General features: G+C 43.0%; 1 protein-coding gene across 1 annotated transcript in view; it reads right to left on the bottom strand.

Annotated features, from left to right (window-relative positions):
- EHBP1 (EH domain binding protein 1) overlaps positions 1 to 16,925 on the bottom strand; it is a 418,269-nt gene that overhangs the window by 237,361 nt on the left and 163,983 nt on the right. The window contains 2 exon segments of the mRNA XM_053284345.1: positions 16,005 to 16,127; positions 16,778 to 16,882. Coding sequence (XP_053140320.1) covers positions 16,005 to 16,127; positions 16,778 to 16,882 — 228 coding nt within the window.

Below are 16,925 nucleotides of genomic sequence, written 5' to 3'. Positions count from 1 at the left end.
CTCCACCCATTAGGCACTATCTACCAGCCCACCCCACTCCTTTGGGGCAGATCCACTTTCTGCCCCCAAACTGCCCCAAAGTCACTAAAACTTCAAAAATTCTCAAAAAAAATCAGCCCTTTGCTCAATCCCCCTGAAATTGGGGTGGTAGCCTGCACCCATTAGGCACTACCACGCCACCCCACTCTTTTTGCCCAGATCCCATGCTATGCCCCCGAACTGCCCCAAAGTCACTAAAACTTCAAAAAATCCCCCCAAATCAACCATGAACCGAATCACCTGAATTTTTTGTGCCCGAAATTCGGGTGATTCGGCTCGGGCCCGAAAAATATCGGGGGACATCAGGGGTGATTCAGTTCGGCCCCGAATCACCTGAAATTGCTCGTTTTGGGCACAGATCGTTCTGTGCCCGAAATTTTTTGCACATCCCTACTGCTTTGTGTGGACCAGAGCAAAGCCCAGCACACATAGACACTCTGAAGGGAGGAAAGCAAAGCAATAAAATAAAATAAATCCCACAGCAAGCAAGATAAATATCAGAAGCCAAGCATAACAAGAGTTCTGTCTCTAATGTCAAAGTGAAGGAGAAGGCTGGCATTACTCAATATATACCGAGTTTCCCTGAAAATAAGACAGTGTCTTATATTAATTTTAGCCCCCCAAAATGCACTAGGGCAATTAGCGGTACATTAGAAATTACTGCTAGGTCTTACTTTCGGGGTAGGTCTTACTTTCGGGGAAACAGGGTATATATACATATTTCTCATATATACCACAGGGTTACATTAACTCATTATGTAATCATATTTTATTTTAATCATATCATCACATAAGAGGTTTCTATGCTTTAAATCAAGAATTCATATATGAAGACTTTGTTTCATATTGACTGCTGCTAACAAATAGCTGACAGGTGCGTTTTAAAATCACTTGGCAAGCCTTATGCAAAGAGAAGTCAGACTAGCTATGGGTCAAATAGATTAATTTTGATGGGTACTGGTTAAATAGGCAAATTAGATATAGGGATGTGCACGACAGATAGCTTATTTTCTAACGGGAAAAATTACTAGAACACAGATGGGTTTTTTTCTGCTAAGAGCTGGCCATCTGGTCCTAGTCAACTAGTGAGGTCACCTAATCCAGATATATATTTGCAAACAAGGCAATAGTAATCAATTCCAAATCATATTCTACAATGACATCTTTCTGATTAAGATGGGTGGTATTTTCTAGTTAGTGGCCTATCAAAACTTAACAAGTACCCCAAAAATATCCCCCTTGGGAGGCTAAAACCTTCCCCGGAGACAAGCAATTATAAAGAATAAGCCATGCATTTGATTGTGGGACTTTTCTCCCCTTTTAGAGGTTTTTCCTTTCTGAACCTTTCCCCTCTTTGAGCTCTTATAGTCGCTTATTGATTTTTCTTTTAATTTTTCATTGCGACTCCTGTTTTGAGTTCTATCCTTTGTATTGCTGAGACTGATTTGCAGATTGCTTGGAGTAGTAAGATAACTACTGAATTCTTTAATATGTTTAGACACTTTAAGATCAACTCCTCTAACCTATGTCTAATTGTAACTCAAATAAAATATTAACTTGATTTTGGGAGTGTGTGCTTCATTTTCTGGGCAGTGGGCAAGCAGCTGGTCAGGATTCAACAACCCCATAGCTAAAATTTATCTAATGGGGAATGTTAGTAATCAAACATTCTAACAAAAGGAGAAGAGAGAACAAAACAAAAATAGATATAAAGTTTGTCTAAAAATTAGTGTGGTGCCTGCCAATCCCTTCCTTTTGAAATAACTATTATTATTATTATTATTATTATTATTACATTTATATCCCGCTCTTCCTCCAAGGAGCCCAGAGCGGTGTACTACATACTTGAGTTTCTCTTTCACAACAACCCTGTGAAGTAGGTTAGGCTGAGAGAGAAGTGACTGGCCCAGAGTCACCCAGCTCGTTTCATGGCTGAATGGGGATTTGAACTCGGGTCTCCCCGGTCCTAGTCCAGCACTCTAACCACTACACCACGCTGGCTCTAACTAAACACTAATAACTAACTAAATACTAATAACTAAACACTAATGAAGTATTCTTGGGCAATTGCAGGGAAATCTCTAACCTACAAAGTTAACTAATTACCAGGATTGCTCTTGTTGCCCTTGATATAGCTCATCTGGTTGAGTAGCTTGTACAGGAGAACCTTGTTAATTGCAGACTCCATATCCACAGTTTCGTGTATCCACGATTGGGGAATTGGCACCCAACCTTGGTATAAGCTGGGGAGAAAGGCAACTAAGGGGTTAACTTTCGGATATCTGTGGGTCGGGGGTGGCCGGAAATAAGAAGGTCATTTCCAGTCACTATTTTGAGATTGGGAGCCTCAAAATGGCTCCTTTTGTAGAAGCCCCTTGGGAAAAACTGTGTTTTTTGGCCAATATTTTGCTGTGGGGAGCAGGCATTACTGTGCTGCTTTGGACCTGAGGATCATGGTAGGCCATTTCCCCCACATTTATAGGGCCATTCCACCCCCCTTTAAAAACATTTCTTGACCTCCAGGAACCTAATCTCTGAGATCCCATTGCCTCAATGCCTCTGTATTTGTGTTTTCTGTATCTGTGGTAGCAACGAAGAAGAGAACTCCTGTGAATATGAAGGATCTCCTGTACTGTAGAAGCTAAATGTTGCTGCTGGCCTTTGGGAGTGAGTGAAGGGCACAAATAGCTTCACCTACCCATCCCCTAGGGATATGAGTGATTTTATCAAAGTGTTTTGACAATTAGTTACAGCAGACTACAAAGGATTCCTGCTTGATGACCAGTTGTGAAAGGTCCTTTACCACCTGGAATAGCTCTGTTGCTGAGGAGATGTAATGGTAGAAGAAAAATTTCTTTGTCATCATCGCTACCACAGACTAGGGCCTAACATAGGCTCTAGCTCTATGAACTCTTTTTGGTTGAAAAGCAGTATTTTAAACAGCAGTAGCACCAGTTGCTGCCAATGTTCAATATGTTTGTCATGAAATTTCTTCCACTGATGCTTCATCCATTGTCCCACCTGCTTCAGTGCTATTAGGCATGGTGAAAGAGCTAGTCTTGTGGGAGCAAGCATGCATTGCCCCCTTTGGTAAGCAGGTCTGCCCTGGTTTGTGTGAGCACTGTAAAGATATTCCCCTGAGAGGATAGGCTGCTCTGAGAAGAGCAGCTGGATGCTTGCATGCAGAAGATTCCAAGTTCCCTTCCTGGTATCTCCAAGATAGGGCTGAGAGAGACTCCTGCCTGCAACCTCAGAGAAGCCGCTGCCAGTCTGTATAGACAATACTGAGCTGGATGGACCAATGGTCTGACTCAGTATCAGGCAGCTTCCAAATAAAAACAAGGAGCCACATGTCATTTCTGTATTCCACAGATCAACCTGGGTGTTGACAAAACCACTAGCCACGCTAGCAGGAAAATCTCCCAGAGCTATCAGAAAACGTGATCCATCAGGCTCTGGGAACAGACCATCTTAACTGGTCCTTCACCCCTGCAGAGTTGGGTAGATGCTGAAAGACAAAGCCTTAACAGGTAGTGATCTGTCCATGATTATGATGGACATAACAGAAAATTTGACCCCACCACATTTATCTGTCCCAGTCTCAGTGCTGCAAGTATGCTCATTCAGCATAAAATTCTGACTAGCATTTAACTGACTGATATTAATTAGCAACTAGTTGGGCCAGGCGTAGAGCATCTGCACCTCTGGACAGCCCACCCACCCGCCACTGCCTTCTTCCCCCGCCGGCTGACCTGCCGCCTTTTTCTTTCTCCCCCCTCCACCCACCCATCCACCTGCCCGGCTTTCTGCCCAGCCAGCCGGCTCCTTCTCCTACCCTCCCGGCCGGCTTCATCTCACTCACACGCTGCTTTCTGGCTGGCTGCCCAGCCGCCATTTTCTTTGAATGGCCAGCTGGCTGGCCGGCTGCTGCCGCCACCACCACCATTTTCTTCCCCCTACCTGTCCCGTGGCTATCCGGCAGCTCTCCAAACTCTCATGAGAGCTACCACACATGGGATTAGCCACGGATATGCCTTAGTTAATTATATATAAAGAAGATACTTTAAAACCTAATGGGCTGATGGCATAGTAATTAGGTGGATCCTGGCTGGGAGAAAGAGGAGATAGCCCTCATCTATCTAATTCCTTCTCTTCACCTGGCCAGTCAGATTTCCATTGCCTTATCTTCCTCTTTCTCATACATGAAGTAGTGGTGATGCCAAGAGCCCTCTTTGTATTAATCAGCCCAAGCCCTCAAATACATATTCTCATCTCATATGTAAAGCCAAAGCCATTCATACAAAACAGCTTTCCTGTCAACCAACAATATTAAGATAAAATAGCACAGTACCCTGAGGAAGAGAGCCCTCCATCTCACCAAAGGCCAATCTCCTTCCTTAACTCCTCACCATTCATGACAGAAAGTTCAAAGAAAGCACAGTGTACAAAAGCAAGCTATAAGATGGTTTCCAAGCAACTCTATTATCTTCTCACCATAGAAATATCAAAGTTTTAACAGTCAGATGTGATGGTAGCAGTCAGGGATGCATCATTCCCTGTTTTTGAAGCCCCAAACAGGGAGCTCGTGACAAGTCACCATATATAAATGGTGGACTGCATTTAGCTTGGTGACAGAGCTTGAATTACAAGGGCAACAGAGGGTGTGTGACCTCCTTACCTTTTGTGATAGCCTGTTAGTTATGGTTTTATAGACTGTACAGGAAGCCATGACTTGGCTAAATTGAGGGGACTAAAGAAGTGGGGCATGTTGACCTCATGAAGGGCCCCCAAACTTTCTCCCCATAATTCAAGCATTGCTGGGTAGGTAAAAAATGGCAAGGCCTGGTATGATTTCTTATAGAACTATGAGGCTAACAACTTCAACCCACATCCAGGAAGTTCATTCTATATATGCAAGTTTCTTCTGTAACTGGAATCCTAGATACCTTAGCTTGCAGGACCAACAGTTCAAAGCATATCCAATTATAGCAGCATATTCCAGGATGTTTGTAAAGTTTCCCTAGATGAACATCCTGTCACTTCAGTTATAACATTTATGACAAAAAATACCTTAGAAAGAGATCGTAATGGTTATGGAGTAAAGCCTATATATCCAATTATGAAGCACATAATTAATTAGCTAATTATACATAGGTGCAGAAAAGTACAGACTTCTGCAAAACAATTTTTTTTAAATCTCCAGATTAAATGCTAGTATTTAAGAGCTGAACTGAACACAAAAGTGATTGAGCAGATTAAAAATAAAATTGGGTAAGAAGCAAGAAAAGCATGTTCATAAAGAAACCTGCTTGTATACTTAAACAATAAATCGCTTGTAATAACACTTAGCATATTGTCCTTTAAATCTTCAAAGGTCTTTACAAACATTAACTAATTAATCTAAATCCTTCTGTCAAATGCAGCTACAGTAGAAATCTGGGATGTATTACTAATCCAAGACAAAGCTAAAAGGGAAACACTGTTGCTATGTAAACTGGTTAAGCCTCCCTGAAGTATTACAGAGTAATAAAATTTTAGTTCAGGAGAGCTATTTTTTTTAAAGGCAAAAAGATTAAAATAGTAAAAACAAATGTAAAAAATTGCTATGCTGAATCCATGTAGCCATGATATTCCACAGAAACATCTGTGTCCTAATCTCCATGCATCGACATGGTATTCAGAGTAGTTCGTAAGAACATGAACAAGCATGAACAAAGACATTCTACAACCTGCTGGTGCAATGTTTACATCAGGCACCATATGATAGTGCTGGGCCTGGGGAAGGAGGTAGTGTGCTTGCAGGGTGCTGCCCTTGCCTGCCTGCTGCTATCAAGCTTGAACCTGCTCCTGCTGTGTTTCTCTTCCCCAAGTATCTATATCAGGGAGAGGCTGCCAAGGCATCACCTTGGCATCATGGCAAGTGTGACTCTAAATAAGCACTTAGCATTGCACTTGGAGACAGTTTGGAGGCACTGGAACCACAGGACTGATACATATTAGGCCAAACCCATGGAAAACTGAAACTCTGGGAACAGCTACAGAAGCAATACAGCAGAGAAGAGACTCCAGTTGCCCAGCGCCTTGCAACTTGTGTTCTCTGGATCTGGCAAAGGCAGAATGCAGGACTTGCCTTCTTAAGATTCTGCTTGAGGGATTTAGAGGGTTGAGGGCCTGTCCTATTTGAACTGGTAGACTGTGGGGGGTAAAGGAGTCCAGTGAGAGTAGTTTCCTGCTCTCCACCCATCTTGGAGTCCTCTTTCTCTCCTCTCCCAGGTTTTCCTGGACTTCTGAGGTTGGAGAGAACTGGTGAGAGCAGTTCTGCCTTCTCTTGCTTGCTTAGGGTGGGCTTGAGGGAACTTTACTTTTAAACAATCTCCCCCCACCCCGTGAACGCATTTAGGATGTGCCTGGGAGATCCAGAGACTGTTTGCAGTGTGGGAGCAACTATTTCTTGGGTGGTAAGCACTGGGAGATAGAGTGGTGTGAGTTGGGCAGACTGTCTGTTACAGGGGGAAATGGTCAAGGCAACTGAGGCCTGTTCTTTTTTCTGGCTCTTCTCCCAGTCCTGTGGCTCCAGGGAGTTCTGGGAACACTCCCTCAAGGATGCTGAATGCCAGGTCAGTGAATACAAAAACATCTACCATCCATGATTTAATTATGGATGAGCACACTGACCTGGTATGTGTGATGGAGACCTGTTTGGCCCATTTTAACGCCCACTCGTCAGCCCTATTAGAAGGCAGATACAAAAATATCCCTGTTGTGCAACATTTTTGCTCTTGTGGTTCAGGAGAGATTGACTCAGTTGGCCACGTTCTTCTTTATTGTGTTTTTAATTATGATTTGTGTCAAATTAATTTCACCCATGATAAAGGACCTGCCAGGTCAATCTGATGAATTTTATATTCGGCTTCTTTTAGCAGATAAACATAGCAATATTTCTTATAATGTAATTAAGTTTTTCATTTTAGCCTTTAGATCACTCCATATAATTTTCTTCTCTAAATATTACTCTAAAGAAATTTAACTACTGTTAAAATTTCTCAGGATGCTATATCTATTGCAGGTTTTTTTGTTTTAACTGTATGTATCCTGGTCAATGATCGTAATAGAGACTTGATGTGACCTGGTTGGATGACTTTGGTGGAGTGGGCCTCTCCCAGCCCTGTCTCCAGGTTTCCTGATTCTACAGAAGCCCTGCCTTGAGGGTTGGGAGTAGCAGTCATATATCATGAATCTATTCCCCTTTCCAAATGCCCAGTTAGGCAAGCCCAGAATTTTTAGTGTCTGTCCTTGAGGGTGGGCCTCTGAGACAGGCTGGTTATTCTGTTGGTTGAACCCAACAGAACCACCCCACTGCACCAGTCTCCTTGCCTGAGCTGGTGGAGATGGCATTGTTTTGGGGGACTTCAATGTCCATGCCAAAACATTTAGCGTTTGGGGGAACTTCAATGTCCATGCCAAGGCTCAGGAGTGGCTCAGGATTTCATGGCTGTCATGATAACCATGAGCCTATTTCAATTAATATCAGGTCCTACTCATGTGGCCAGTCATACACTTAATCAGGATTTTGCCAACTGGGAATTTAAGTATCTTCAGGTGAGGGAGTTTGAGGTAACTCCTTTGTCATGGACAGATCACCATCTAGTGGGGTTTAGTTTGACTACCTCAACCAACCTCTGCAGGGGTGGAGGACCAATTAAAACAGTCCGTCCAGATCTTATGGATCCATTCAGCTTCCAGACAGCCCTCAGGGAGTTTCCAGTGTCCAGAACTGGTGAGACTGCTGAAGCCCTGGTGAATCTCTGGAATGTAGAGACAGGCCGGGCTATTGACATGGTTGCTCCTAAATGCCCTCTCCAGCTTGGTGGAGCCTGTTCAGCTCCTTAGTTTTCCTCAGAGCTCAGGGCAATGAAGCAAATTGTATGGCAGCTAACTTTTGCTGGAGAAAGAGTCATAATGAATCCAATCGAAAATGGGCTAGAGCCTATTATGGGGACTACTCCGTGGCAGTGGGGGCAATGAAGAAACTTTTTTCTCCGCCTCCATTGCCTCTGCTCAGTGTAGGCCATAGGAACTGTTCCATGTGGCAAAGTCATTGTTTTACATAGGCCCCAATTGATGGGGAAAGAACTATCAGCAACCTGCTGTGAGCAGTTTGCTTGTCACTTTGCAGATAGTGTCACTCACATCTGTGCCCATTTGAACCCAGGATTTTGGCAGTTCCAGGAGATGTGCCTTGGCAAGCATCTGGTCCTATTGTGTTCAATTCTTTTCAGTTAGGGCAGCCTGAGGAGGTGGACAAAATCCTCGGCAGTGTGTGGGCAACATAATGCACTCTGGATCCTTGTTGTCCTTGACTAATAAAACCTGCCAGGGATGGAATAAGTAGATGGTTGGAGTTAATTATTAATGCTTCATTAAGGGAAGCCAAGATGCCATCGAACCTCAAGAAGGCAGTGGTGAGACCACTATTTAAAAAGTCTTCCCTTGATCCCTCCAACCTTGACAACTACCAGCCTGTTTCTAATCTCCCTTTTAAAAGCAAGATGATAGAGAATGTAGTGGCTGTGCAGCTGCAAAGGGTCTTGGATAATACGGATTATCTAGACCAGTGTTTCTCAACCGGCGGTCCGCGGACCGGTGCCGGTCCGCGACGACTTGAGTGCCGGTCCTTGCCCTGACGAGTTAACACCCTCACCCCACCTGCGAACCTCTGTGTAGTTTTTAAAAAATCTTCTAATTCCAGCCGCTTGCCGCTTTACTTGCCGCTTGTCTTCCCTTGCCGCGAACCTCCGTGCATATTTTTAAATTCTGATGCTGAGGGGATGGCTGGGGATGGCTGCTGGGTGGGGGATGAGCCAGTGGTCCTTCTACCCGCCCGCCCCACCCATGCCTGCTTTGAACCTCTGTGCTTAAAAAATTCCTGACATTCCAGCCGCCGCGCGGCCGAGGGGACGGCTATGGGGGGGGGGCATGGTCTTTCCACCCACACACACCCCGGCGGCGGCGGCGGCAGAGGATCCCAGAGCGACGCCGTGGCCTGCCATCCCGCCCGGCGTCGCTTCCCAACTGTGAGGGACGCCTGCGCAGTAACGCCTGCAGGCGTCCCTCACAGTTGGGAAGCGGGCGTCGCTCTGGGATCCTCTGCCGCCACCGCCGCCGGGGTGTGTGTGGGTGGAAAGACCATGGGCTCCCCCCCCCATAGCCGTCCCCTCGGCCGCGCGGCGGCTGGAATGTCAGGAATTTTTTAAGCACAGAGGTTCAAAGCAGGCATGGGTGGGGCGGGCGGGTAGAAGGACCACTGGCTCATCCCCCACCCAGCAGCCATCCCCTCAGCATCGGAATTTAAAAATATGCACGGAGGTTCGCAGCAAGGGAAGACAAGCGGCAAGTAAAGCAGCAAGCGGCTAGAATTAGAAGATTTTTAAAAAACTACACAGAGGTTCGCAGGTGGGGTGAGGGTGTTAACTCGTCAGGGCAAGGTATAAATGGCTTTTATAAATAGCATTTAAATCGATTTCACTCCTGCCCAGTCCTATCAAGAAAACATGCTGTAGTGAAGTCATCAAAATATGACTTTTAACTGTCATTTTCAATGATAAGGTGATTTGGTGGTGCCACAATCACATTCCATATTCAAAAGTTAATATGTCTTGTGGGGGACCCACAAATCTCTACATGTGGCAATGTTTTATTTTACCTCATGAGGGTGAACTCACAAGAATGCTAAATTTCAGGAAAATGTAGCATTGTCTGTAGAAAATGTAGATGTCTGCATCCTAAGATTAGATCTGTTATTTCAAATGAATAAGTTAACTCCAGTCTCTCTGCAGTCCCCTGCCACATGCACCTCTCTTATCTACCCATTTTCTCTCTAGCCTTCTTTACCCCTCCTTCCTCAACTGCTCCCTCAGCTAAACATCCTTTCCTAGGCCTGTCAGTTCCCTTGTTGCCTACCCAGGCTCCTGCCTAATTTTGCTTTTTCTATGCCTCTTTACCTAGCTCCTTCTGCAAGATCTGAGCAGCTTATAGAGACTTTCTCTCTCTCCCTCAAGCCAAACCTCCCTATTCTCTTTCCATCTCTTTCTTTTCTAGCTCTTTCTCTTTCTCTCCCTCTCTCCCTTCAAGCCTGCTCCATCTCCTTTTCCTTTTTCTATCCCTCTGTGTCTCTCTCTCAAGCCAAGCCTGCCCTATTCTTTCCCTCTCTTGCTTCTCTCTTTCGTTTTTATAAAAGCCTGTGTGGTGAAGGATCAAAGCATAATCTTCTTATCAAAAATTAAGAGAAAAACTTCTCTAATCTTTTTCCTTAGAAGTGCTCTGTGTTAAGTGTGATGATTTGGCAGAGGTGGAAAGGAAGAACAATGCATTTTATTGTTATGTATTTTGTACAGATTGCATTGTATTTATTTTATTAGAATTTTTAATTCAATTTATTTTATTTTAATTTAAATTAATCTTGGCCAGAACTTCAAAAGTTAAATTTTGATTAAATTCATTTTAATTAATTTCACTTTAATTTGATTTAATTAATTGATTGATATTAAGTGTTACTGTAATCATCAGCACCCTAAAAATTGACCTTGGCCCCCATAAGCCAAGTCACAGTCAGTTTTGGTCCCCCAGGTCATTTGAATTGTGCATGCCTGTAGTATAGTACTAATAGATAAACTTGAAACCTCTTTACTAACTGCTGGTCTGGGAAACTGCACATGAAGAATGTAGCGGTCCTTGAAACTCTGCAGGAAGAATTTACCGGTCCTTGACTCCAAAAAGGTTGAGAAACACTGATCTAGACCTTATCAATCTAGCTTCCGCCCTGGGTTTGGGACTGAAACTGCCTTGGTTGCCCTGGTGGATAACCTTCACTGGGATCTAGATGGGGGAGTGCGTCCCTGTTGGTTTTGCTGGACCTCTCAGCAGCGTTTAATATCATTGGCCATGGTATTCTTCTGGACCGCCTCTCAGGATGGGGACTGGGGGTACTGCATTAGAGTGGTCCTGGTCCTTTCTTGTGAGGGGGTTTCAGAAGCTGGTGCTGGGGGACTTCTACTCGACTCTTTGGCCTTTCGCTATGGGGTCCTGCAACCCTCAGTTTTGTCCCCCATGCTATTTGACATCTACACGAAACGGCTGGGAGAGGTCATCAGGAGGTTTGGACTGAAGTGTCATCAATATGCAGATACACTCAGCATTACCTCTCTTTGTCATCGAATCCTAGAGAAGTAGTGGATGTACTGAACCCTGGGCTGGATGTGATCTAACAAACTGAGGCTAAAACCAGACAAGACAGAGGTGCTGTTGGTCAGTAGGAAAGCCTGTCGGGATGGGGAGATCTGACTGGCTCTGGATGGGGTTGTACTCCCCTTAAAAGAGCAAGTGCACAACTTGAGTGTTGCTGCACCAGGCTCTGCTTTTGGATGCTCAGGTGGAGACAGTGACCAGGGCTGCCTTTGCACAGCTTTGCACGGCTAGTGTACCACCTGCATCTTTTTCTCAAGAAGGCAGATCTGGCCATGGTTACCCATGCTTTAGTCAAGTCACAGTTGGATTATTGCAATGTACTTTACATGGGGTTGCCCTCAAAAAATATTAGGAAACTTCAACCGGTGCAGAATGCAGTGGCTAAAGTTCTATCTGGAACTGTTCACTCAGAACATTTTATACCAATTTTGAAAGAGCTGTGCTGGCTGCCAATTTGTTTCTGGATCCAAATAAGTGCAGTTTATTACTTTTAAAGTTCTTAACGGTTTGGGCCCTGGATATCAGGACCGCCTACTCCCAAGAGTTTCTGCCCGCCCAATAAGGTAATTGGAGGGAGCTTCGCTCTGTAGTCTGACATTGAGGAAGGCTCAACTGTCAAGCACATGGGACAGAGTTTTCTTCATTGATGCCCCCAAGAACTGGAATGCTTTCCTGGTGAGTGACCATTCTCCAATGCCTGTGGTTGCTTTTAAAAACAATAGAGTACGCTTTCATTTATTCAAGTTTTTACCCCTTAAGGGTTGCCATTCTCTCCTTTCTGGCTGCTATGTTTTGTTTTTATGGCTGTTTTTGATGTGTTTATGGTTTTAATTGATTTTAATATTTTAATGTGATTTTATGGAATTATGGTATTAACATTTGTAAACCACCTTGGGATAATTTTATGAAAGGCAGCATATAAATCTAATATAAATGAATGAAACATGCAGAGATGTGTGCTACATCCAGAGAACAATTTGTTATGGGGTGACTAACCAGGTTTATTATTATAGTGTGCCCCCACAGGTAGGTGCCATAATTCCATTAAAAAACCCAAGCGGCAATGCTTTGTCCCATATCATGTACCCAGTTGGAATATTCTTGGTGAAGAACCTAAGAGGAGCTGTGCTGGATCAGTCCAAAACCTTATTTACTGTAGTCCAACATCCAGTTTCCTCACAGCAGGAAGGCAAAAGCCTCTGGGAAGTCCAGGATAAAGGTACTGTATACTCCCTTTCCCGCCATTACTCCCATACAACAGGTCTTCAGAGGCATAATACTTCTGAACCTGGTGGTAGCATATAGTCATCATGATTAGTAGCCATTGATAAACTTGTCCTTCATGAATTTGCATAATCCCTTTTAAAAGCCATCTAAGATACTGGCCATTCCCACATCTTGTGGCAGTGAATTCCATATATTAATTATATATTGTGTGAAATAGTACTTCCTTTGGCTCATCCTAAATCTCTGCTGAGCAGTTTCATCGGGTGACCACTGATTCAAAAATTGTGAGAGGGAAGAAAAATTCTCTATACACTTTCACACCATGCATAATTTTAAAAGCCTCAATCATGCCCCACTTTAGCCACTGTATTTAATTTAAAAAATAAAATAAAACAACACTCTTACAAACAGATATGCATACAGAAAGTACCAGTTATAATACTTACAAATAAACACAAAAACCTAAGGGTTAATTAAGCCCTTACTGTAAAAGTTAAGTAATTATAGAGCTACTTGTTGATATATAGTAAACTTATACTATATATGGTAGTAAACCCTTTGCAAGAAGCTTGAACTTTAAACTTCTATATCCTATAGAAGAAAGATGTGCAAGTTGATTACTAAGAGGGAGATCTTGGGGAATGGTGAAAAAGTCTTTGGACTGGAAGGAGGTTGAAGGTGCATTGTCCTCGTGAGAATGTTGTACAAAAAAGTCACTGAGGAAGACTGAGGATGTTGAAGCACGTCTGACTATATAAGGAATTACCAGCACTTGAATTCACCAGGAACCACAAGAGTATAGGATTTGCAAAAGCCCATAGGCCTTGAAAATGGCCAATAAATGGCCACCTAAAAAGTGAATATTTATTTATTTATTTATTTATCTATCTATCACATTTATATACTGCCCAAACTTTTGTCTCTGGGTGGTTAACATATGGGGATTCAAGTCCCATTCACCCCTCTAATCTGATATAGTGTAATCATTGCAATGTGTTCACCACCTGGAGGTGGTCATATCCAATGCTTACAGGGATCTCCGGTACAGCTATCTGAAAAGAATGCCCCTTTGACAGATTTACTTGGCACATCCACCATAAGACCACATTCTTAATGGATCTGGGAATCAAAAGTGTATTGGTGAACAGTTGGACAAAAACTGCCTAGGAACTACCTTTGCAGTAATCTTATTTTTAGACATGACAATGGAAATACCAAGGTGGTGGCAGCCATTAGACCAAGTGATTTTTGCACAAATCTTGCTGGTTGGGCAGTGGTGCGTCAGAACTCAGTAGCCTTTACAATGATTCTCTGTATTTGGTTCACTGGTAAAAAATCCTGCTGCTCTCTTGTCTTATGAATTCCATGGATCTTACCATGGAATTCCATGGATCTTCCATGGATCTTGTCAATCTAGCTTTTTTGAAGGTGACTTGAAGCAGGGTGTATCTTATGCGATGAAGGAGGTGATGACAGCTGGATGTTACTACTAGGAGCCAATCATCTATTCAGAGAAAAATCTGTATACCTCTGCCCTGAAGGTGAGCCACAGATCAGATACTGATATACTCTTGGTCAAGACCTTCAGAGCAACCTCTACAGCAGGGCTGCTCAACTTTGGCCCTCCTGCAGATGTTGGCCTACAACTCCCATAATCCCTGGTGATTGGCTACTGTGGCTGGGGATTATGGGAGTTGTAGTCCAAAAACAGCTGGGGGCCCTAAGTTGAGCAGGCCTGCTCTACAGTATATGGAATAACTGTGTATAGGTACACCTCACATCCTACTTGAAACAAGGGGGAATTTTCAATTTTGTGGCTGCATCAGTATGTGGAAAATAAACCTCCTTTAACAGCAACTGAATATCCTACAACAGGCAAGTGTAGGAGCAGTAGGACACATTCCAGAGGAAAGTGGAGGAAACTAGAACCCTATAGGAAACTGAAACTTAACCTAGGCTGATGATGAAGGCATCAGATGCCCAAGTAATCTCCTGCCGAACTGAAGTACCAGTTTGGACCTCAGGAGAGACTGAAAGGGGCAAAAATATTTAAGACTGGGTTGACTTTGTGGAAACCAGTTTAGAGTTTGAGGTGGATGATGATCTTCTAAACTGCTGGTATTGCTGATTGATTGGCATTGAAATGAATCTGCAGAATGAAGAAAGGGATACTTAGAGAGAGGTTTGCTTGGCCCTGAGTCAACTTACAAACCCTTCTTCCAGGTTAGTAAGTTGACTCAGACATTTCCATGGATCTGGGTAGATCTTAACTTTTGGACCCTCTCTAGATTGTCACCTGTTTTTTTTGCCAAAAAGATTTCACCATTCAGTGATAAGTCTTTGATTCATGCCTTGGCTTCTGCAGTTAAATTTATGTTGTTACCAGCACTGTAATCAGTGCTGATGATGGAGAACTAGGTAGTGTACTCTGAGATGCCTCCATAGATTGTTTTGGTATTGAGGTTGGAAGATGGTCCAATTGAAATCTGTATTGATGGTACTGCAGACGAGACAACCACATTAGGTCTGGCTTGGTATTAGTAATTGGTATCGCTCCCAGGCTATGTGCAAATGCAAACCTAATAATGTGAGAAGCACAGAAACCACGAAGAAGAAAGGAAGTTTGACCCCTGATAATAAGTGACATCAGATTCCATGTGACAACCATCTGCCCATTATTTATTGTAAAACTGGATATATGTATTTTTGTCAGAACTCCACCATTATCACCCCATTAAGTGTCATTACTTCGTGGACTTTCCAGGTAAAGAGACAATCAGCCTTAATGTGGCATGTCTTCAGACATCCTGAAACAAGCATTCTGCAACAGAATGGCTAACCTTGCTGAAGTGTCCAACTCAGCACAAGTAGCTGCTCTCATCTGCAGCTTTGAAGGAAACAAAAACATATGTAGTACTAAGCTTAGAGGGGCTTTGGATGTTATTGGAAGTTCCTCCTTCTGGATTTCCCCCTTCTCTTGTAATGTCCAAAGTGGATTTTATGCAGGTAATATTTACAGACTAATACTAGCATCAACAGTTTGTGAATCTTAGCTCATTTTGGACATTATAACAATACAATGTTATATTATTATTATTATTATTATTATTATTATTATTATTATTATTATTATTATCATCATCATCATCTCGATAATATCCATATACATTCATGGAGGACAGGTCTATCAATGGCTACTCGTCTGGTGGCTATAGGCCACATCCAGCCTCAGAGGCAAGATGCCTCTAAATAGCAGTTGCAAGGGAACAACAGCAGGAGAGAGGGCGTGCCCTCAGCTCTTACCTGTGGGTTTCCCAGAGGCATCTGTTGGGCCACTGTTGAAACCATACACACTGTTTCACACAGTCCAGTACACTGGACTGGCCTTGGGCCTGATCTAGCAAGACTGTTCTTAACTAGAAACACTGTGTTGGCCATAACATCCAAAGCCTCCCTAACACTGTGCACATCAACAATATAACTATGTACAATACCTTCCATGTCAGGGTCTCCAAAAGGGTTTAGTTCTGTTCTATTAGGATCTACATATGGGTTTGAACTGGAATTGACCAAGTCTTGATCCTCTTCATCCAGGAAATTAAGCTTGTTGATAAGCTCTGAGAAACAAAGTAAAGCACTTTTCAGTATAGCAAGAGTCAGGACTGGACATAGACTGTTTAAACAAACACTTCATTCTTCAGATAAATTGAATCACTGATTTCTGAGAACAGTGAATCAGACACACTATTGCAAAACTAAATGGATATACAGTATGATGTAGTACATCAATGACATGATCAAGCAATATTCATTAAATCAAACCTTGTCCAGCAGCACTGTCCTTTTAGACAGCAGTACCTGACTTCTGAAAGCAACTTGTCAGGAAAAAAGATGTTAAGAGTTCCAATTCCTCCCCTCCCCCAAATCCTATGTGCCAATATAGAAAAAGTATTAAGTGTATTCATTACTAAAGAAAAGACTACAAGCAGCATGCATGTAACTTTGGAAACCATTGCAAGGTTTTAAAATATCCATTGCACAAGTATGAGTTGTGCAATTTCAGCCAATGCAGTGTCTAGATGGAGACACCTGTGCCACATTGTAGTGTAAACAACTGATGAAAAATTATTTAGAAGACTGCAGTGGATGTCAAGTACAAACATACAACTGATACTTGAATACAAACAGAAACCAAAGGGGTAACAGGTCACAGTAAAATACAGACAGACTATCAGAAAATAGAAAGGAAGGAGGAAAGCTCATAGACCTTCAGAGGAACTGGCTGATTTAGCTGAAAGCATATTTGCTTGCTTTAGGCAGTCATCTTGATCTTCATCTAAGCTGCTCAGAGCATTCAACTGGTTTACAATTTCTGTAAACAGAAGCCAGTCAAAACAATTGTAAGGCAAGGTGGT

This window comes from Hemicordylus capensis, chromosome 1 (genome assembly GCF_027244095.1).
Source record: "Hemicordylus capensis ecotype Gifberg chromosome 1, rHemCap1.1.pri, whole genome shotgun sequence".
NCBI lineage: Eukaryota > Metazoa > Chordata > Lepidosauria > Squamata > Cordylidae > Hemicordylus > Hemicordylus capensis.
The sequence above is the reverse complement of the archived record's forward strand: the minus strand, read 5'-3'. Positions and strand labels throughout refer to the sequence as shown.